Source organism: Lepus europaeus, chromosome 5 (genome assembly GCF_033115175.1).
Source record: "Lepus europaeus isolate LE1 chromosome 5, mLepTim1.pri, whole genome shotgun sequence".
Classification (NCBI taxonomy): Eukaryota; Metazoa; Chordata; class Mammalia; order Lagomorpha; family Leporidae; genus Lepus; species Lepus europaeus.
The window spans coordinates 123,611,715-123,635,587 of NC_084831.1; the positions used below are offsets into that span (position 1 = coordinate 123,611,715).

A 23,873-nucleotide genomic window follows, 5' to 3' on the forward strand; every position below is an offset into this window, starting at 1 on the left:
AAATAAAAGATTCTGCAAGATTTTATCAGGTGATTTGAGGTCAGAGTGAGATGGGTTTTTTTAACTGACAGAATATAATGGTGTATGTATTTATGTAAAGGCTCTATTTATTAAAATCAATGATACACTATAACCTTCCTATATGTTTTTATTTGAAACTAAATACTATTTCATATTTTAATAATCACTGCTGCTCCTTATTGAATGAAGTTGATATCCTAGATTTTATTTCTGATGCAAAAATTGGAACCACGTAACTCCCTTAAAGGAACTTCTCTCCTTATTTTAAATGTAGAATCTCTGTGCTGGGACATAGATATTTACTAGTAATCAATGAGACTGCTGATATTGCTTTCAGGATAATTTTAACAGCGAAAGAAATTGAGATTTTCTGTTTTTTGTTTTTTGTTTTTTGTTTTTTTTTTTTTTTTTTGGACAGGCAGAGTGGACAGTGAGAGGGAGACAGAGAGAAAGGTTTTCCTTTGCCGTTGGTTCACCCTCCAATGGCTGCTGTGGCCGGCGCACCGAAGCCAGGAGCCAGGTGCTTCTCCTGGTCTCCCATGGGGTGCAGGGTCCAAGCACTTGGGCCATCCTCCACTGCCTTCCCAGGCCACAGCAGAGAGCTGGACTGGAAGAGGGACAACCGGGACAGAATCCGGCTCCCCGACCCAGACTAGAACCTGGTGTGCCGGTGCCGCAAGGTGGAGGATTAGCCTATTGAGCCGCGGCGCCGGCCGAGATTTTCTGTTTTTAAAAATATTTATATATATAAAGGGAATAAATTTCATGTGTTTCATATATACAGTTTTTTTTAAAAGACATACTTATTTGTTGAAGGAGTTACACAGAGAGAGGAGAGGCGAAGAGAGAAAGAGAGGTCTTTCATTTGCTGGTTCACACCCCAATTGGCTGCAACGGTTGGAGCTGTGAGGATCCAAAGCCAGGAGCCAGGAGCTTCATCCAGGTCTCCTGCATGGGTGCAGGGGCCCAAGTCTTCTACTGCTTTTCCAGGCAATAGCAGAGAGTTGGTTGGAAGTAGAGCAGCCGGGACTCGAACTGGCGCCCATATGGGATGCTGGCACTGCAGGTGGCAGCTTTACCCACTATGCCACAGTGCTGGCTCCTCATATATAGAGTTTTAAGAGCATAATGATACTTCCCACTGAACCCTCCCACCTCTCCTTAACTCCCACCCTCTCCCTCCTTCCTTTCTTGTTTTTCTTTTACAATGCCATACTTCCAATTTTTCTTTATAATCCAACCTTAACCTTCTACTAAATAAACAACCCAACAAGTAGTAAGTAGAACAAAACATTTTTCCTCAAGAGTGTAGACAAGTGGTATTAACAATAATCAAGTCTCAGAATGTCAATTCCTGTCATATACAATACATTTTTTTTGTACCCTGCGGTTTTTAAGATCGTATTAAGTGCAGTCAATTTATGTGAATCCTTTGCAATTTGTGGAATCTCATTTACAGCCATGACTTATTTAGCTTATCTGTCCAATCAATTGAAATAGCAGGAAGAATTTCTTTACTGAATAAAGAGATTCTTTATTGAAGCCCAAAAGACAGGTGAGATTCAGAAGCTTATGTGATCATCCACAAGAAGCCTAAGGAAACAACACAAGCAAAGCAGCCTCTGGACCTGGGTTCCAATACAGCAAAGAACTGAGGAGAAAACCATGCCTCTTTCCTCTGCAGAGAGCATGTTTTCATGAAGGTGTCTGGATGTCAGTCAGAAGATCGGGCAGACGCCAGGTGGTAGTCACCCTGGTTAGATATCATCACATCATGTATACCAGCAGCTGTGAGACCGCTGCAAACAACTTTGTGGGCAGCAGGTAGTTGGCAATGGAAACATGAACTGGAGAGGAAAAACAAAGCAGGTGCCACTTGATAACTGATGCTAAGGGCTGTGTTACTAGCATGGAGGAAACTTACTTTCAGGAGGATAAATTTTGCTTATGCGAATAAGCAGATCAGGGTCACTGTAATTTGGGTATAGATAAAATTTGGTCCATTTTGTAGTAACAGATTGTGAAATTGGGTGACACTTGTGCTTAAGAATTCATGTTATTTTCTGTAAACCAGTTTATTAAGGTATATCAACGTGTAAAATCATGTATAAACTTCATGTCTTTAGTGTTGTGCGTTTGGGGACACGGACAGCTCTGAAACTGTCACCATTGTAAAAATCACACCTGTCCACCACTTCTCAAAGTTACCACCCCTTTCTTATTAGTGGTTTTTTTTTTGTGTATGCTCTAAGATTACCTAACTCAAAATCCACTCATTGCATTTTAAGTATACAGTACAATATTGGTAGCCTATGGTGCTGTGCTGTAGAGCAGAGCTTATTTATCCCACTCAGCAAACTTTTTACGCTTCAATCAGCATCTTGTTCTCTTCTCTATCTGACATCTGGCAAAAATCTATTCTACTTTCTTCTAAGAACTCATTTACATGAAAGTAACACCCGCTGCACACTTATTCAAAACTGCAATGAGTTGTAATCCCTGTGCAATGATCTACAACCCCTCTTTATGACTTGACTGCAACTCACTCACCCTCTCTTTGTCCCTCCACACTTACTGAAGTTCAGGCATTCATTTATCTGCAGTTCCTTTATCTTCTATGCACCTCCCCCAGATACCACATAGCTTACTTCTTACTCTTATTAGGTATCTTTTCTTTTTTTTAAAGATTTATTTATTTTTTGAAAGGCAGAGTTACAGGGAGGTAGAGGCGGGGGTGGTGGTGTCTCCATCCACTGTTTGACTCCCCAGATGGCCTCAAGGGCCTGAGCTGTGCCCGTCTGGGACATTGGCACTGGAAGCGGTGGCTTTACCTGCTATGCCACAACGCTGGTCTGTGATATCTTTTCACAACTCTTTTCTCAGGGTGGCCCATTCTGTCTACGAACGAACTTTGAAATAAAGCCTCTGTTTTTCTACCATCGCCTCTCCGATTCACTCCTTACTAGTAGTGTTTGTTATCACTTTACACATACTTTTGTTTTATTTAGTTACTGGCTGGCTCTCCAGTGTTCTATCAGATGAAGCTTTGTGAAGATAGAGGATTGTACTCTTGTGTTTGATATATTTCATTACCTATCTTCATGTGTGTCATGTGGTAGGCTGGTAGGCTTCCAGTAGTTACTTATTAAATATACACTGTGATATTTAAAGCATGGATTTTAAAGCAATAATTCCTATAAAATTTGCTGTTTATATTGCCTATGTTTCCTCTTCTCTAAAATGAAAATAATAACATCTGTCCAGGATTGTGATAAAGAGTATATCAGTTGATAGGTATAAAGGATACAGAATAATACCTGGCTCATAGTAGAGTCCATTCAAATATGGATTATTCCATCAACTTTACCATGAATAGGCATATTTCTTATTTTCTAGGATTATTCAGCTGCTTAATATGTGATCATTACCAAATTATTGACAATGGGGTCATTTTTTCCAACATGATTTAGTGTCTTCAGCCTCTTTTGAACCCACCTATGTCAGTTTCATCAGCAGGTTGGCTATACCTGTGCAGAAGGCCCAGATTTATCGTTTTGGAGGCATATCTTATGCCTCACTCAAACATAGAAGGAAGCTGACTTCTTGATTACAATACCTTGTCAGAAGTAGAATTAGAATGAATTAAGGCATCTTGTCACGGATTCTTTGAAAATCACTGTATACCACAGTCACCCTTCCCTAAGAGGTTCTAAGGAAAACCAAAACACTGCAGAAGAGGAACCTGAAATAACATTTTATGAGTAACTACACATGTCACTCACAGCACAGAGAACTCTGACACAGTGCTCCCTGAGGTCATATTTGTATCTTAGGATCTTATCATACTTGTAAATATAATAATAACCTGTAGGAAAAGCAGAACTGAGAGTGACCATTCTACCATTCTTGCAGAGTTATCAATGATCCAAGTACATCATTTGGTGATGTCAGCACTTAGAAACATTTCAGTACCTGAAAATCTATAGCCTTTTAGATAGAGGTTGGTGCCACTAAAATCTCTTCTGGCAAATCAAACATTATTTGTCCATTCTACAAACATATTTTTAATCACCTGCTATATAGACTATAATCTAGGCACTGAAATACAAATGTGATTAAATAAATTTAATTCATGTTATAATGCTTAAAGGCAATACATAGGGGCCGAGGATGTGGAGTAGCAGGTAAAGCTGCCGCCTGCCGTGCCAGCATGCCCTATAGGCTCCACTTTGAGTCCCAGCTGCTCCTTTTCTGATCCAGCTCTCTGCTATGGCCTGGGAAAACAGTGGAAGATGGCCCAAATCCTTGGTCCCCTGCACCTGCATGGGAAGACCTGGAAGAAGCTCCTGGCTCCCGATCAGCACAGCTCTGGCTGTTGCGGCCAGCTGGGGAGTGAACCAGTGGATGGAAGACTCTCTCTCTCTCTCTCTCTCTCTCTCTCTCTCTCTCTCTCTGCCTCTCCTTTTCTCTGTGTGTAACTCTGACTTTCAAATAAACAAATCTAAAAAAAGGCAATACGTATATAAAAATTAACAAGGTAGTTTATATTAACTTGAGTATTCAAAATAAACAGAAGTTATTTGAATAGACTGTAACTGAGTTGGAGCATGCCACCTTAACTAGACCAACCAGCAAAGTTTCTCTATGGAAAGGTCATTATCTGTAAATAAATTTGATAAAATTGAGGGACAGAGGGATAACAAAATACTTAGTATCACATAAGCATAATATGCAGTGAGAGAAAGATCACTGGGCCAGGTAAAGATAAAACATAGTTAGCCAGGGTTCAACAATTATTATAACCAAAACACTAGCAACACGGGGAAAAAATCCATCAAAAGGGAAATACTTGAAATACGTTTTCACTACACATCTTGCATCCAAAAGAGAAAGATCTCTACAGAGCCCCTTCATTTATATCCAGATCTTTTGTATTGAAGAAAACTTGACATTCATCATGTGTTGCTTCAGACAACCCTTCCAGTTATCTTTTTTACTTATTTTTTGACAGGCAGAGTGGACAGTGAGAGAGAGAGAGACAGAGAGAAAGGTCTTCCTTTACAGTTAGTTCACTCTCCAATGGCCGCTGCGGCCGGTGTGCTGCAGCTGGCACACTGCGCTGATCCGAAGCCAGGAGCCAGGTGCTTCTCCTGGTCTCCCATGCGGGTGCAGGGCCCAAGGACTTGGGTCATCCTCCACTGCACTCCCGGGCCACAGCAGAGAGCTGGACTGGAAGAGGGGCAAGCGGGACAGAATCCAGCGCCCCGACTGGGACTAGAATCCGGTGTGCTGGCGCCAGAGGCAGAGGATTAGCTTATTGAGCCGTGGTGCCAGCCTACAGTTATCTTTTGTGCTCTAGCAGTTGCCTTTCAGATAGGCTGTGCAACTGTCAAAAAGAAGATGACAGACTCGCAAAAGTGACAGCACCGGCTTTCATGCCTTATTTATAAGTGATTATGGAACATTGCCTCATCATTTGAAAATGCTTCATGGCACTTAAAACTTCTACTAAGAAACTGACACACTCTGATCAATTGTCTGCTCCTAGAAAAGGCATTCACTGGACATCTATGTGAACCCTTCAACACAGCAGCTACCTGTTTCCCAATAGGCTTAATTGTATACATAGGTATATATGATTAAATGGACACAGATACAAAACCATAAGGAAAGCAAATTTTCAACTGAACCCACATACATACATTCAAACAAGATAGATAAGCTAGAGACACATAATTTGTTCTGTCATTTGCAAATCAATAGATGTGACTCATAACATTAAGAAAATATAAGGTACAAAACATTTAGTCATCCCAAAAGTTCAGAATAAGCAACTACTAAACGACAAAATAAGGGTGGGTCTTATATTAGTATCAACTCAAAGTAAATTGTTTTAAATTACTTTTCTTTTTCTGTATGTATAAGTGGATAAACAACATGAAATAGGCATACAATGGAACATTATCCGGCCGGTGCTGCGGCGCAATAGGCTAATCCTCCGCCTGCGGCGCCAGCACCCCGGGTTCTAGTCCCGGTTGGGGTTCCGGATTGTGTCCTGGTTGCTCCTCTTCCAATCCAGCTCTCTGCTGTGGCCCGGGAGTGCGGTGGAGGATGGCCCAAGTGCTTGGGCCCTGCACCCACATGGGAGACCAGAAGCACCTGGCTCCTGGCTTCCAATCAGCACTGTGCGCCGGCTGCAGTGGCCATTGGGGGGGGGGGGGGATGAACCAACGGAAAAAGGAAGACCTTTCTCTCTGTCTCTCTCTGACTGTCCACTCTGCCTGTCATTAAAAAAAAAATGGAATATTATTCAGTCTTAGATGAAAGGAAATTCTAACACATGCCATAACATGATGTATTTTGAAGATACTATGCTAAGTGAAATAAACTAATCATAAAAGGATAAATACTATATCATTTCACTTATTTGAAGGACCTAGGGTAAGCAATCAAATGTACACAGAGAGGGGCCAGCACTGTGTCATAGTGGGCAAAGCCTCTGTCTGAAGTACTGAAATCCCATATGGGTGCCAGTTTGTGCCTGGCTACTCCTCTTCCTAGCCAGCTCACTGCTATGGAATGGGAAAGCAGTGAAGGATGGCCCAGGTGCTTGGACCCCGGCACCCGCGTGGGAGACCTGTAAGAAGCTTCAGGCTCCTGGCTTCAGATTGGCCCAGCTCTAGCTGTTGCGGCCATTTGGGGAGTGAACCAGAGGATGGAAGACCTTTCTCTCTGTTTCTCCCTCTCTCTGTCTAAAATTCTACCTCTCAAATAAATAAATAAAAATTTTAAAAAATATACAGACTGAAAATAGAATGGATGTTGCCAGGCTGGGAGGTGGGGAGTTGTTGTCTAATTAGAATAGTTTCAGTTTTGCAACAAAAAGGGGAATCTGAGCATGGATGATGGTAATGGTTGCACAACAGTGTGAATGTACTTAACTAATCTGTATACTTAAAAACAGTTAAAGTGGTAAATTTTATGTACATATGTGCCACATTTTTAAATATATTTCTACATAGGAGATGGAAGTTGGGAAGAGTCTGGCGTAAAGATTGAGACTAGGGTGACTAAACAGTTAAATAGTGGGAACCACTGGGAAGGCAGACAGAAAAGAAAGACTAAATAATTATCACTCACCAGTGTTTCCAAAACCAGAGACCAAAGCACAGCAAAAAGATAAGTCAGGACACTATTATTTCCAAAGATCAAACCAATCTAGACGCAGGGCCTTGACAGTGGAGAGGGAACACGATGATGTCACTTCAAATGCCATGTAGTCAATTCTTTGGCCTTCCTTTGCCCATTGTGACATCACTACAATTCACCTGCTGCCAATGTATGGTCTCCTCCAGTTCTATTTCTCATATTTCTGAGCACCTGTATCCTTTCACTCTCCATCAGTCCTTCATTGTTAGGGCTTTGCACTATAAATCAATGACTTATTTCTGCTGGAAAAGGATCTGAGAAATAATATCTCCAAGTCTCTCTCTCTCTCTCTCTCTCTCTCTCTCTCTTTCTCTCCACCCACCCAGCCATGTAATAGATTGATCTCTCTCTTTCTCTTATGGCAAGTACCACCCTTCCCCCAATGCCACACCGTATTTGAAGATTATCTGCTGCCATTTCCAGGCTGCTCCCAGGTCTTTTTCATCTCGGAAGAGGATTATGTCTTGCTTTCCTAGACTATTGTGCTTCATTCATCAAGACAGGCTAGCATCTAGGCAGATGCCACATCCAGGGTTATTCAGAAATAAAATATTTCATCAGCATTAGGCAGAATGTCACTTTGTAGCATACCTGACTGCTCTGGCATACCTTGTACCTTCATTACCCAGTAGAAGCCAGACATACGACACACCAGAAGCAGATGGCCAGGTCCAGGACTTGGGCTACTGGGCAGCCAGATTGTTTCACTGAGGCAAGAGAGACTGAGTAGAATGCCACATTATGACCATATTCCAGAGCATGGTTACCTACACACCCACATGTTGTACAGCGACCTCAACCACTCCTTGGCAAACCAAATAGTTTATTGAATAATCCCCTCTGTTTCTAGGGATACTTTCCTATTGTTGAGCTTAGAGACGATAGTGGGAAGTGAAACTAAGGGCAAACTAACCTTGCCTCTACAGATCAGCCTTCCCTGCTTTGAGTATGCTCAAGAAATATTGAAGGCATATTACCAAAGGGAATTTCTTTACAGCATCACAGATATCTTTGTATTGAGTTATTAGTGTACAGAACTCCTGTGCTCTGCTACTGTCCTCTGGAGCAGGTGCACATGAATAATGATTGGTTCTCAGGAGATCCACTCCTCACAAAACTTGGAGCTTATTATGGCATTTGTGGAATGCAGTTCACAGGCTGCTTTGGCCTGGATGTCAAAGGGTCTAGGTGGAAGGAAAAAGAGATGGACTCATTAAACAGGAACAAGAAAGGAATGAGTCGGAGAGGGATGTGTGATTTTACATTTTTGTGAAGGGAAAGGTCTTGGATGGGAAGTAAGTTAAAAATCGTTTACAACATTTGGGGATTTTTCAGAAAAAGAGAATATTGGAGAGAGGTACTTGTGTTATGAATGAGAGAGAGGGCTGTGGTCAAGCCATACGTGGAATAAGAAAGAGGAAAGGGACAGCATGTGGAACATAATGTTAGAGCGAGTGGCAAAGTATTTCAAAGTGAATCCAAATGAGTGCTCAGGGAGGAGAAGATTGTAGAGCTAGATTGAAGGATGGATCCCCATGTTGGGTTCCCTAGACTTAGGAAAGGAGTACTATAGACCTTTGATGAACAAGTTGGACATAAGATAACCGGTTTGCTTAAGAAGGTGACACTTTGGTCTCCCAGAGAAGACCACAGGGACATCCAGGGTCTGGACTGCTTTAGAAAGGTGAGGAGACACAATGAGAAGCCACTCTGGAGAAGAGAGTGCATGACAAGGTAAAGTAGAGAGGAGAGCAGATGGATCATAGAAAGTAGTAGCCTGGAACAGAAGAGAGGAAAGCAGCCATGAATTCTCCAAAGGAGAGGGATAGACTCCCATTCCATGTGGAATTCAGGAGCATGGTTCTGAACTTTCCTACTGAATGCAAAGAAGTAGACCCAGAATGACTCTTCCAGTTCAAGTACCTTTTCCTTACTGACGTAGCCCTTAGATCAAGGTGTCAGAAACATGGCAGTTCCTGTATCACTATCCCAGTCACAAATCTGTATATCACCCAAGCATCCTGACTCTCAAGATTGTGCCAATGTGCTGCTTTGCAAGGGTGAGATTTGGATGATATGAAAAGGCCCTTGAAGGCTATGAAGAGACAAAGCGTAAGATGGTGAGAAGAAAAGGAGTAACAGGAGGAAATGCGAAAGAATGAAAAATAAAGAGTCAAACAACAAAAAACCATAAAGAAAACACAATCCTGAGATATTTGGATGTTCCAGGCCTTAGACTCCAACCCTAACCTCCAGAATGGGTGAAGATTACTGGAGAGAGGAGGACCCAGATCCTTAGTGTCGAAATATGCTTTCATAAATGAAGCAGTGATTTTGTACAGACCACCTGCACCAGTTCTAGGGGTTCCAGAATTCTTTTACTAGAGGAAATCATAGGGAAAACACTGCAAGACATTGGAATAGGCAATGACTTCTTGGATAAGACCTCAGAAGGACAGGCAATAAAGGCAAACGTAGACAAATGAGATTACATCATGCCAAAAAACTTCTGCTCAACAAAGGAAACACTAACAACATAAAAAGCAACCAACAGAACTGGAGAAAATATTGTAACTATGCATCTGATAAAGAATTGATATCCATAATATAAAAGGAGCTCAAGAAACTCAACAACAACAAAACAAGCAATCCAGTTAGGAAATGGGCTAAGGCCGGCGCTGCGGCTCAATAGGCTAATCCTCCGCCTGCGGCGCCAGCACACCGGGTTCTAGTCCCAGTCGGGGCGCCGGTTCTGTCCCAGTTGCCCCTCTTCCAGGCCAGCTCTCTGCTGTGTCCCGGGAAGGCAGTGGAGGATGGCCCAGGTCCTTGGGTCCTGCACCCGCATGGGAGACCAAGAGAAGCACCTGGTTCCTGGCTTTGGATCAGCGCAGCGTGCCGGCGACAGCAGCCATTGGAGGGTGAACCAACAGCAAAGGAAGACCTTTCTCTCTGTCTCTCTCTCACTGTCCACTCTGCCTGTTAAATAAAAAAAAAAAGAAATGGGCTAAGGATATCAATAACCATTTTTTTAAAGGCAGAATACAAATGACCATTAGACACATGAAAAAATGCTCAGGATCACTAGATATCAGGGAAATGTGAACAAAAACCACAATGAGGTTCCACCTTACCACAGTTAGAATGGCTATCATCCAAAATTGAAAAAAATCACAAGAGTTGGTGAGGAAGTGGGAAAAAAAAAAAAAAAAAACATTCCAAGGGCCGTCGCCGTGGCTCACTTGGTTAATCCACCTGCGGCGCTGGCATCCCATATGGGAGCCAGGTTCTAGTTCTGGTTGCTTCTCTTCCAGTCCAGCTCTCTGCTGTGGCCCGGGAAGGCAGTGGAGGATGACCCAGTACTTGGGCTCCTACAGCTGCATGGGAGATCAGGAGGAAGCACTGGCTCCTGGCTTCAGATTGGCGCAGTGCGCCGACCATAGCGGCCACTTGGGGGGTGAACCAATGGAAGGAAGACCTTTCTGTCTTTCTCTCTCATTGTCTAACTCTACCTGTCAAAAAAAAAAAAAAAAAAAGAAAAGAAAAGAAAAAAAAAATTCCACAGTGGCCAGGCTCTACCAGACACCAGAAGAATGGAGCTGCGTGATCTGAATTAAGAACCTTCCAACTAGGCCAGCACCGCGGCTCACTAGGCTAATCCTCCACCTGTGGTGCTGGCATCCAGGATTCCAGTCCTGGTTGGGGCACTGGATCCTGTCTCTGGTTGCTCCTCTTCCAGTCCAGCTCTATGCTGTGGCCTGGGAAGGCAGTGGAGGATGGCCCAAGTCCTTGGGCCCTGCACCCGCATGGGAGACCAGGAGGAAGCACCTGGCTCCTGGCTTCCGATCGGCGTAGCTCCAGCCGTAGCAGCCATTTGGGGGATGAACCAACGAAAGGAAGGCCTTTCTCTCTGTCTCTCTCTCTCTTCCTGTCAAAAAAATAAAAATAAAACAAACAAACAAACAAAAAAGAAGCTTCCAACTGTAAGCCAAAATCAACCTTTTTCTTCCCAAGAAGCTCCTTTCAGATGTTTTACTTAAAGTAAAGCAAACCTAATCCAGACTTTTAGGTGAAGTCCACGAGGAGGTCAGGTCATTGAAGGCCTGCCTTCAGAAAAGACTGGTGTCTTTCTCATAGGATATCCCCTACTCTTCAAGTTCCTGTCGTAGTCTTCTCATTCCCACATGTGCTTCTGCAAACTAATACAGATCTTTAATAGGTGGGGCCCAGGGGAGGCTGTTAAGTGATTGAGGGCCTGTCTTCAGAGGGGACTGATGGCATTCTCATAGGCTTTCCTTCACACTCTAGCTTCCTGTATCTGTCTTATCTTCCTCTCCTGCTCCCACATATGCTCCTCCCATGTGATTCTACTCACTGTGAGGCCTTTGCCAGAGTAGAGCGGCTGATACCATGCCCTGAAGCCTCCAAAATGGTGGCCAAATAAATCTTTTTTTGCAAATTAACCAGCCTCGGTGTTTTATCAGTGGAAAAGGGATGAATTCAGAGAAATATGTTTTGGGAAAGTAAGAGGATATTTCACGTACACCTTCCTCAATGATCAATTGATTCTCTTCTCATATTAGGTCTTACATTGCCAACGAGTCTTATTCTACATGGTGCTGGAAAAATACCGTAAAACCTCTAAGGGACAGATACAAATCCCTAAGTTTTTCAACAAAATTAATTTTATTTTACTTATTAATGCTGTAAGAAGTAAGCTTCCAAATATGTCTACAAATGTCAGGAAAGACAGAGGGGATGTCCCCAGTTCTCATGGGGTCCAGAGTTTTGATAATTAATCCCTCTCTACTTAGCTCTGATCTGCACCATGAGTTTGCTATATGACCATCAAGAAGTAGCAGAGATAGAGCTAAGTGACAAATAATCCTACACTATCACAGCAATTTAACAAGGTTTTATATTTTTTCCATACTTTGGTTTTCTATAGAATTTGAAGTGCCAGTCTACACGGTCTCTGGCCATTTGCTCAAAGATCAGTTTTGATTTATGAAAAGTTTCTGTTTTGCCAGCAAACATGGGGGAATGGGAAAGTCCACTTCTCAAAGCATTTCAAGCAGACGGGAAAGTTTGAGCTTCTTTTTGTTTGTATTTATTCAAAGTAGTTATTATTCTGCCATGGGAAGAGAAGTAGCATTGGATTATTGTTTGGGATAGGAAGGGAGAAAAGAGAAAGAAGATAAAATGAGAGAGAGAAACACACACACCAAGAGATAGGGAATGTGTGTGTGTGTATTGATACTGAGTTCCGCTAGTGTAAGGTTTTTTTTTGGGGGGGGGGCAGGCAGAGTTAGTGAGAGAGAGAGAGAGAGAGAGAGACAGAAAAGTCTTCCTTTTCTGTTGGTTCACCCCCCAAATGTCCGCTATGGCCGGCGCTCTGTGTTGATCTGAAGCCAGGAGCCTGGTGCTTCATCCCGGTCACCCAGGAGGGTGCAGGGCCCAAACACTTGGGCCATCCTCCACTGCACTCCCGGGCCACAGCAGAGAGCTGGACTGGAAGAGGGGCAACCGGGACAGAATCTGGTGCCCTGACCGGGACTAGAATCTGGGGTGTTGGCACCGCAGGCAGAGGATTAGCCTAGTAAGCTGAGGCACCGGCCTAGTGTAAAGCTTTTAAAACACTGTCTTGACTGTAGAATATAGTCAGAAATGTCAGAATCAAATATGGTTCTGGATTTTGCTTATTCAATGTCATGATGTAATTTGCTATGCCCTTTTGGCTGTTTACTTACTATGTATCAACAGGTTTTTGATGTGATTGTATTCAGCATGTGCTTTGTAAATATCTCTAAAGAGGCATACAATATGTGATGTTCTCATTTTTCACTTAGATCAATTAGTCTCAACACTTCTATAGATTTTACACATGTAGAAGTTATTGAAGATGACACAACAGAAAAATGGTAAATCTTGTGTTATATACATTTTACCATGATTTAAACAAAATGACAGCCGGCGCCGCGGCTCACTAGGCTAATCCTCCGCCTTGCAGCGCCGGCACACCGGGTTCTAGTCCCGGTCGGGGCACTGATCCTGTCCCGGTTGCCCCTCTTCCAGGCCAGCTCTCTGCTGTGGCCAGGGAGTGCAGTGGAGGATGGCCCAAGTGCTTGGGCCCTGCACCCCATGGGAGACCAGGAGAAGCACCTGGCTCCTGCCATCGGAACAGCGCGGTGCGCCGGCCGCAGCGCGCTACCGCGGCGGCCATTGGAGGGTGAACCAACGGCAAAAGGAAGACCTTTCTCTCTATCTCTCTCTCTCACTATCCACTCTGCCCGTCAAAAAAAAAAAAAAAAAAAAAAAAAAAAAAAAAATGACAAAGAACACAGAAAACTGCTTATAAAGATGTGTGTACATACAGGTAAAATGTATGTGTAAAAGGAGACCCAACGGGCCAGTCTACTGCAGTGGCTTTCAATGTGATAAGCCTGGGCTTCAGCAGAAGTCAACTTGTGAAGAGCCCTGGCAGCTATGCCAAGAGTTGGATCACTGGAAATGGACCTGCCCTGGAGTTGAAGGATGCCCAGGTCAGAGCCACAGATCTTATTGGCTCTAAGCTGAAAAGCCCTTCACTCAGCCCAACTTCCAAAGTGACCACTGCAGCTGAGGGGACAGCCAAGTAGGGTCTGCAACATTGAAGGCAGAACTGTAAATTTCTTGTTAGAGATGCCACCTGCCTTTACCTGGCCAGCTCTCCGCCCAGGCCAGCTAAGTAATGAAAGTCAACAGAGTGCCTTCCCCTAGGAGGTTCACACCTCCCTTAGGATGTACCCCATGTGAAGAGATAGATAGGTCTGGGCCTCTTAACTTACAAGGCCAAAAGCCCAACAGATTATTATCAAGCCCTGTCTGTCAGGTTCTATTTGCCTCTCAATCAGAAAACTTAATTGTAGCTTAGACAGCACCTTCTTAGCTCCTCTAATAATGACTCTGTCCTTTGTTCTAGACCCTGTCTAGTGCACTTGGGCCTCATTCCTTTGTAATCATAACCTCTACTTTACCTCCAATGGCTCTACTCCCAACCTGTGCGTACTGATCGTCCTCTTCCCCACTTAATGCTGTATAATTGTTCAGACCTGGTTAATGCCACTCTTAGGATCATTGGTTACTATCCTCACCCTCTCTTTTATGACCTTGTCTAAATATGATCAGAGTCGTCAAACTTAGAAGGCTTCCATAGCCTTGGCAACTCATGATGAGAGCATAAGGTGGTTACTGGCACCATAAACTAGAGTGTCAATTTGTTGGGTCAACAACAGGAGTCACTGTGCACTTGCTCCTCATGTGGCATCTCTGTCCTTAATGTGCTGTCCATTGTGATTTAATGCTATAACTAGTACTCAAACAGTATGTTTCACTTTGTGTTTCTATGTGGGTGCAAACTGTTGAAGTCTTTACTTAGTATATACTAAATTGATCTTCTGTATATAAAGAGAATTGAAAATGAATCTTGATGTGAGTGGAAGGGGAGAGGGGGTGGGACAGGGGAGGGTTGTGGGTGGGAGGGAAGTTATGGGAGGGGGAAGCCATTGTATTCCATAAGTTGTACATTGGAAATTTATATTCATTAAATAAAAGTTAAAAAAAGAAGTAGAAAATTGATGAATTTTTAAAATTTTATAGCTTTATAAATAATACATCAAGTATATTTCAATAAAATGCCATCTTGGGTACAGTGTTGTGGTATAGCAGGTTAACCTGCCACCTGAGATGTCAGCATCCCAGGTGAGCACTAGTTTGTGTTCAGGTTTCATCACTTTTTTTTAACTTTTATTTAGTAAATATAAATTTCCAAAGTACAGTTTGTGGATTACAATGGCTTCCTCCCCCATAATTTCCCTCCTACTTGCAACCCTCCCACTTCCCACTCCCTCTCCCATTCTATTCACATCAAGATTCATTTTCAATTATCTTTATATACAGAAGATCGATTTAGTATATATTAAGTAAAGATTTCATCAGTTTGCACCCACACAGAAACACAAAGTGTAAAATGTTGTTTCAGTACTAGTTATAGCATTACTTCACATTGCACAACACATTAAGGACAGATCCCACATAAGAAGTAAGTACACAGTGACTCCTGTTGCTGACTTAACAATTTGACACTCTTGTTTATGGCGTCAGTAATCTCCCTAGGCTCTAGTCATGAGTTGCCAAGGCTATGGAAGCCTTTTGAGTTCGCTGACTTCAATCTTATTCTGACAGGGTCATAGTCAAAGTGGAAGTTCTCTCCTTCCTTCAGAGAAAGGTACCTCCTTCTTTGATGGCCCCATTCTTTCCACTGAAATCTCACTCTCAGAGATCTTTCATTTAGTTTTCTTTGTTTGTTTGTTTTGCCAGAGTGTCTTGGCTTTCCATGCCTAAAATACTCTCATGCGCTCTTCAGCCAGATCTGAATACCTTAAGGGCTGATTCTGAGGCCAGAGTGCTATTTAGGACATCTGCCATTCTATGAGGCTGCTGTGTATCCCACTTCCCATGTTGGATCTTTCTCTCCCTTTTTGATTCTTTCAGTTAGTATTAGCAGACACTAGTCTTGTTTGTGTGATCCCTTTGACTCTTAGACCTATCAGAGCCATCAATTGTGAACTGAAATTGATCACTTGAACTAGTGAGATGGCATTAGTAATGCCACCTTGATGGGATTGTATTGGAATCCCCTGGCACGTTTCTAACTCCACCATTTGGGGCAAGTCAGCTTGAGCATGTCCCAAATTGTACATCTCCTCTCTCTCTTATTCCCACTCTTATAATAAAAGTGGGGATACTGCAGGTTCCAGGAAGAATTGGGGAAGAAACAGCAGAGGAAACTCTTCTGGAACTAGTGATTCACAGTGGACCTGCGTGGAGAGCGTGGGAGTCCACGGTTCAGGACACCAGCAGCAGAATCAATGCACTAGCGCTGGAATGCGAGGTGAGCCGAACCTCAGTAGCCCGAGACACCAGCGGACAAACGGAAAGAGAAGGCTAGAGGGAAGGAGGCTTGAAACCCCGGAGGGAAAAGTTCACCAGGCTAACTAGAAGAGAGAGGAAAAAAAAAGTGACTGATACGGACACGAGTTTCTCTCTTTCTGCTCACCTTTCAAAGGCGAGCAAGAGAAAGAGCACGCACAATTTTGTACATACGTTATAAGCAGGGTGACCTCAGGGCTGCGCCCGCTCACAGCCAAACAAAAAAACCAGAATCTGGGGGGGTGAAATAACAGGAGATTAGGACCTAGTGAATGTGTGGTGCTAATGAACTGAGACTGTGAAAAAAGAGACGGTGGGTGAGAGAACTCATGGAATTCATGTGAGTACTCTCCAGAGATGCTACAATTTGGTAACCTTGGCAACCCAGTGGGAGACTGCAGGAGAATTTGAGCCCACACTGAGGGCAGCACAGATTCCCTGTGTGTTCCTCGGGAAAGAGCTTCTGATCTCTGGCTCCTGTGGGTATATCATTCGCCTGCTAACTACCTACAATTCCGCTCAGCTGTGTGGAATTATTTCCCTTTTGAATCAAAAAAAGAAAGAAAGAAAGAGAGATTTACCACACCTAACCTAGGAGTGTCACCTTTGGCACACCCTTAACCCCAAGGAACCAAACAGAACTCTCAGGCCACACCCATCCCAAGCCTCTAAGGCTCCATCAAAAGCAGACAGTCTACTTAATACTGTCATAGTATAACAAGAAAAAACACCACAGTGAGGGAAGAAGAATCCAAAAATATCTCCACAATGCCAAGCAACAAACACAGAAACTGAGGAAACAAGAACAAGGAAGACATTATGACACCCCCAAATGAACAAGACACCCCAATCCAAGATTATGAAGATGATGAGATGGAAGAAATGTAAGATACTGATTTCAAAAATTTATGATAAGGTTTCTTCACTTTCAATCAGCTCACTTCTAATGGCCTGTGAAAAGATGCCCAAGGGTGTGTAATCTCCTGGCTCCTGGCTTCGGCCTGGCTCATCCTTGGCCATCACTGCCATTGGGGGAATGAATCAGAGGATGGAAGATTCTCTCTCTCCCTCTCTCTCGTTCTCTGTCTCTCCAACTCTTTCAATTAAATAAAGAAATCTTAAAAAATAATATTGCCATGTTCATTTTTAATATTTTCCAAATATTTGCTGAGATGGATGGTTTATATATGTTTGCTTTTTGTTTGTTCTTTCATATTTTTGCAGTTTCCTTTAATACCTGGCTTAGTAGCTGACAGTTACATTATCATATGTGCTTGAGCATTCAACCTGTTGCAATGTCACATTCCATGCAGTCTCTACAGAGCAACACAAACGCATGAGGGGAACAGAATGAAAAAAGTAGGTAACATGCTGGTGTTGTCATAAGAATATTTTTGAACTGTGAGCCCTCTAATAGGATGTTAGGGACATCAAAGAATCTCTGAACACACCTTGTGAGCAAATGGGCTAGAGGTAATAAAAAAAATTATAGTCTTCATTTATGATAAGAGCATTCTTTCTAACTCTTTCTCCATCCTAAAGTAACAAATGAATATATATTATTTCTATTTATTTACTAGAATTAAAGAAGATGAGTGATTTACAAGACATACCCATAGGGGCTAGTGCTGTGGTATAGTGAGTAAATCCGCTGGCTGCAGAAACAGCATCCCTTACGGGCAACCATTCAATTCCCGGCTGCTCCACTTTCTATCCAGCTCTCTGCTAATGCAGCTGGGAAAGCAGTGGAGGATGGCACAAGATCTTGGACCCCTGTACCCAAGTAGGAGACCCAGAAGAAACTCCTGGCTCCTGGCTTTGGCCTGGCTACGCTTTGGCTGTTGCAGCCATTTGGGAAGTGAACCAGTAGATAGAAGATCTCTCTCTCTCTCTCTCTCTCTCTCTCTCTCTCTCTCTCTCTCTTCCCCCTCCAGCTCTCTGCCTCTGCCTCTCCTTCTTTGTAACTCTTTCAAATAAATAAATAAATCTTTAAAAAAAGATATCCTCCAAATGTGTGCGATGATTTTTTTTTTGTATACTCAGGAATTCCAACTTGTTGGAAATGCTTGAATCTGTCAAAATCTTTGTTTTTATTAAGACTCAAATTTCCTAACAGCGACAGTGGAATTGTTTCAAGTCAGTTGCCTCTAAACTGACTCCATTTCTGAGTGCCTCATTACTTTCTCACGTGGCAAAGTTATTCCAGGTTCTTGTGGAGCTCTTTCCAGTTATAAAAGGATCTCCAGGCCATTTCAGTGGAAAAAATATGGTGAAAAAACCGTAAAATAAGCCCTAGGTTAATTTTGGTTTCAAGGTCTTCTAAGAGACTAAAGTCAAAACCTTGTTTTTCTTAAAATTAGGGATAAAAGCCATCATGTCCTTGTATGTACAATTTCAAGTTCAAAACTGGGATTTTACGTAATGCATGTTTTCTTCTCCTTCTCCTACACAGAAAATCTTGGTTCCCAATGTGTCAACTTCATTATGAATTTACCAACACCCACATACTTACATAACAGTACTAGAATAAAATACAAACGCTACCATCAAAAATATGGTTATTTGGAACCAAGGCTGTGTTGTAGTAGGTAAAGCTGCTGCCTGGCATCCTATATGGGTGCCAATCCGAGTCCCAGATTTTGACAGATTCAAGCATTTCTAACAAGTTGGAATTCCTGAGTGTACAAAAAAAAATCATCAGCCACATTTGGAGGATATCTTTTTTTTTTTTAAGATTCATTTATTTATTTGAAAGAGTTACTTCTGATCCAGCTCTCTGCTATGGCCTGGGAAAGGAGTGGAAGATGGCCCAAATCCTTGGGCCCCTGCACACATGTGGGAAACCTGAAAGAAGCTCCAGGCTCCTGGCTTTGGATTGGCCCAGCTCGTGCTGTTGTGGCCACTTGGGGAGTGAACCAGCAGATGGACGACCTCTCTCACTCTCTCCTTCTGTTTCTCTCTCTCTCTCTAACACTGTCATTCAGAAAAACAAAATCTTTAAAGCAAAAAGAAGTAAGGTAAGTCTGGAATGATGACTTCAACTTGTTCACAAAGATACTCTTGGAGGCATCTGGGGCTGTCTGGAGATGCAAAGTAGCTCTAGGAGAGTCTGTGGGACTGGTGAGGGCACTGGTAGCTGTCGTGAGAACATGAATATACTGCTCAGCAGAGCTGCCACCTCTGCAACGATGGGATCTTGGACCATTTTCAACAAATTCTGCCTGTTGTGCTTTGAGCCATCCTTATAAGAAAACCAAAAGTTTGAGATTGAATTTTGTTTTATTTTACAAAGTTTGTTTATCTCTGAAATTTTAGTACCAGAAAATGTATTGGTATAGGTGGGTTCCAAGTAAATGTCAGTTGAATGAATATATAAAAACCAAGCAAATGCACGGAATTTCAACTGTCATAACAAATACAGTAAAAATGAACAAAAACTGGCAACAAAGACACAAATTCCCCAGGGACCTTCCAGTGCACAGTGCTACTTCCCTGTATGCAGCAACACTGCTCTCTCAAGATACCATCAAAGTACTCAGGAATGTCCTGTTTTGTGAAGCCTTCATGCATGCACTTGATCTCTTCTCACACACAGAGTGAAGCTAGTCCAAGTGCAGGTGTGTTCAGCTCATTTGCATAGATCAAGTGTTCATCCCTCCATAACAACCCACACAACTTGATTGAAAACCACTCAAGATCTTCCAAGAAGAAATTTGATCTGACGGGGAAAGCTGGGAGAATGGGCATTTCCTTCAGATTAAGTGATAATCAGCTCTCCCACTGCTGTCTCTTGTCCACTACGGATTATGGAGATTTTCCTGTGGATTACACAGCTACACGCAGATGCCTTGTGTCTTTTGATAATAATTTTGGAACAGTAGAAATGAGGGGTGGAGAAGAGGATAAGAGCACAGAAAGAATGCAGAAAACAAGTGAGAGTAGCAAAAATAAGCTCAAAGGAATAGTAAAGGGAGCTTACAGGAATATCAAAGAAGACCAAGAAGTAGGATTTAGGAAGGTCAGGCAGCGGGCAGGTGGGTAAGAGCAATGAGGCATGAGGAGAAGTGAGACTGCTGGCAGGGTTGTGGGCATCTTAAGGAACTTGTATCACTTCTTTTCATAGAAGGGACTGAGTACGCAAGGGTCAACTTGATTTCTTCAAAGCCCAAAGTGAATGCCATTTCTAGTCTGACTGTAGACTTCGTCCTACACCATCTGTAATGGTGCAATAGAAGAGGCTATGAGGATGTAGACAAAGGCAGGGAAAAAAAATCTGGCAGCTAATTATGAGAGAGATGGAGGGGAAATGAGAGACTGTGGGGGAGGCGGTGGGGCATCACTGATAAGGAAGTAGGTAGCTGAAGTGCCACAAGGGAAGCCAGATAAGAGTGAGAGAGGGTGTGCAAGAGGAGCTGATTTCTGAGTGCCTAGGGCACCTTGTCCTGTGGAGCCACCACGGCTTCAATGCTGCTCCTGCTCTCTGTGTTCCTCCTGTTCCACAATGGACTTCTCTGCCGTGGGAAAGACACAATGGGTAAGAAAGCTTGGGGGAAAGATGTCAGAGGTCAGACACAGGATGGATAAAGCTACTCTGGCGATGACCTGGGGAAAGGGAACAATGCTCTTATGAGACGTCCTGAGGTCTCTATGCCAGGCTAGGTGCAGGATGATAATTCTTGCTCCTCCTCTCAGGTTCTGCCTTTGATTTTTGGGAGAGGATTTTGCTACAGGGAGTTGAGGGTATTGAAACATGTGCAGCTGTGTAGCTCTCTCCACCCTTCTTTACCTCTCTGCACTCCTCTTCTGCCTCTCTCATTCTTCTCCTCTTCTTCTCTCTCATTCTTTTTCACTCTCTGCATTTGTCATTCCTTCTTGCTCAGGTTCTGAGGCTCTCAGACTCCATTACGCACCTGCAGAAGAGCCCCTGACCTTCCGCGTCATCCAGATCTCCTCTTTTGCCAACCAAAGCTGGGCACGGAACCAGGGCTCAGGATGGCTGGGTGACATTCAGACTCATGGCTTGGACAGCGTCTCAGGCACCATCCTGTTTTTGAAGCCATGGTCTCATGGAAACTTCAGCAAGGAAGAGTTGAGTGATATCCAGGCACTGCTCCAGTTCTATCTCCATGGTTTTATACGTGTAGTACAAGCCTTTGCAAGTCAGTTTCAGTTTGAATGTGAGTGTGCTGTACAGACTCAGACCACCTTTTGCCTTTCTTGATCTTATTCCCACCTCTCTAGGGCTCACACTCCCTCTCTTCTTCTGATTTCAACAACGCTAACTCCACCATGTACACAGAAGGGCCTACAAGTACGTCTCTTCACACCCCCTGAATACACTTGCATGTTCCTTCTCCTTGGAATTGTTGTCTCCTCTTGATCTTTATCCACCTCTCCAGCCTCAGACTCTACCTCTCACAACCCAATTTCCATATGCTTTTCCTTGGTCTCAGGGTTAACATGGCATGACCCGCACCTAGGTATCTTTTTGTGAGTTTTCAAGTAGCAGCTGCTAACTTCTGATCAATTTTCCCTTCTATCTCTTTCTAAAATTATTTCAGAATATATTCTACCCATAAATTTGCTTCCCATTCCCACATCAACTCTCATCTCCCCCATGATACCCAAGCATTTTTCCCTTGAAACCTTTTTCCTCTAGATTGTTCACTTTTCCTTCCCAGATGTCACTTAAATTCATCCTCCCCTCCATGTCTACCACCAGACCCCTTTGTGATCCAGATATCTGCTGGATGTGCAGTGCACGCTGGAGCTGGTTCTGAAAGCTTCTTATATGGTGCATATCAAGGATCAGATTTCCTGAGATTCCAAGGAGGCTCCTGGCAGCCATCTCCAGGAGCAGGGACTCGGGCCCAAATGGTCTGCAGGTTGCTCAATGAGTACAGAGGCATTAGAGAAATGGCACAGATCCTTCTTAATGACACCTTGCCACGATTTACGGGAGGCCTCCTTGCAAAAGGGAAGTCAGAACTGGAACGGCAAGGTGAGTCCAGCTCTGTCCCTCTCTCCTATTCCTGGTTCTTTAACTCTTGTTATTGAATTTGCAAAATGTCATCAACATTTTGAAACTTATTCTGAGAGGCGAGAGGGAGAGCACATTGGGTTTGGGATTGTTTCTGGGCCAGGAGAGAGGGATAATACTGAAAGTGGTAAAGCACTTGAGTCTCTCATCTCTGGCCTGATGGGCGCCTTCCCCACTCCTTGCAATTTGATTTCTCCCATGTTCTGTCTAGTGAAGCCTGAGGCCTGGCTGTCCAGCGGCCCCAGCCCTGGGCCTGGCCGTCTGCTGCTGGTGTGCCGTGTCTCTGGCTTCTACCCAAAGCCCGTGTGGGTGATGTGGATGCGTGGTGACAAGCAGCAGTCACGCACTCGACGAGGTGACGTCCTGCCCAATGCTGATGGGACGTGGTATCTCCGAGTTACCCTGGACGTGGCGGCTGGGGCGGCGGCTGGGCTGTCCTGTCGGGTGAAGCACAGCAGCCTCAGAGGACATGACATCATCGTTCCCTGGGGTGAGGAGCAACGGGGATCCTGCTGGGAAATGAGCAGGGGCCATCGTGGCCTTTAAAAGAAGCAACTGGGAACGTGGGTGGTAATGATAGACAGAAACGGATAGTAGTGGGAGGATACAAGTGAACAAGGGTAAGCGTGGAAGTAGCTAAATTCTAAGGAAATAAAATGAAACATCACATATCCTTAAAAGCAGGAGACCTAGTGATTAGGCCTAAGTAGGCAGGATGGGAATCGGGGGATCGACACAGCAGGGACCTAAAGGAGGGCTCTGTAAGGTACAGACATTAACTCTGTTAAAGGCCTTGTCCGTGAGAACTGAGTAGCATTCTATCTGGTGGAATGGAGAACAGAGAACTTCATGGACTGACTTCCTTATTCTAACTCAACCAGGTGGACACTCCATCCTCCTGTGGCTCATCTGTTTGACTGTGATTGTCACCTTGTTCATGTTGGCTGTAGCTGAGTCATGGTTTCCAAAGCAGAGGTGAGACTTTTCTTCTTTGTTTTTGCCCCCTCTTGGTCTGCTTTCCTCTATATCCATTTTCCTTTGTTTGATTCCTCTCTGTTTTCCTTTCCTTGAGATTAAGATCCTCTTCTTTCCCCACAGCTCAAATGCAAACATCTGTGTAATCGAACTTCCCAGTGACTACAACACTGAAGAGCCCAGGATATTCAAACAGCAGCTTTGCCTGGCACAAGAATTGGGCATCAAACAAAGATTCTTGCAGGAGTGGAAAACAATCTTAAACAAGATCCGGTCACATTAGTCACACTACTGTTACCTTATACATAAAATCCCTGTGTTTTCTAATATGGTTCATGTATAATAAAGAACACATGATTTGGGGCCACTATTGTGTCACAGCAACTTAAGCTGCCACCTGTGATATCAGCATTCTATACGAGCAATAGTTCCTGTCCCAGCTGCTCCACTTCAAATACTGCTCCCTACTAATGTACCTGGAAAAGTAGCAGAGGATGGCCCAAATACTTGGTCCCCAGTCACACTCATAGGAAACCCAGATGGAGTTCTGGCTCCCTGGATTTGGCCTGGACCCAACATGACCATCATGGCAATTTTGGGAGTGAATCAGCAGATGGAATATCTCTGTCTTTCTCTGTGTCTCTTGCTTTCCTTTGGTAAC

At 43.5% G+C, this 23,873-nt stretch overlaps 1 protein-coding gene and 1 pseudogene across 1 annotated transcript; one reads left to right on the forward strand and one right to left on the reverse strand.

Annotated features, from left to right (window-relative positions):
• Window positions 1-1,788: 1,788 nt before the first annotated feature.
• On the reverse strand, window positions 1,789-19,767 carry LOC133759221 (T-cell surface glycoprotein CD1b-like; annotated as a pseudogene).
• A 169-nt stretch (window positions 19,768-19,936) lies between these two features.
• Window positions 19,937-23,495, forward strand: LOC133759222 (T-cell surface glycoprotein CD1e, membrane-associated-like). Its single transcript, XM_062190167.1, has 6 exons — window positions 19,937-20,231; window positions 21,078-21,374; window positions 21,920-22,198; window positions 22,449-22,727; window positions 23,119-23,212; window positions 23,336-23,495. Exons 1-6 carry the CDS (start codon window positions 19,937-19,939, stop codon window positions 23,493-23,495), a joined length of 1,404 nt encoding a protein of 467 aa, XP_062046151.1.
• Window positions 23,496-23,873: the final 378 nt, after the last annotated feature.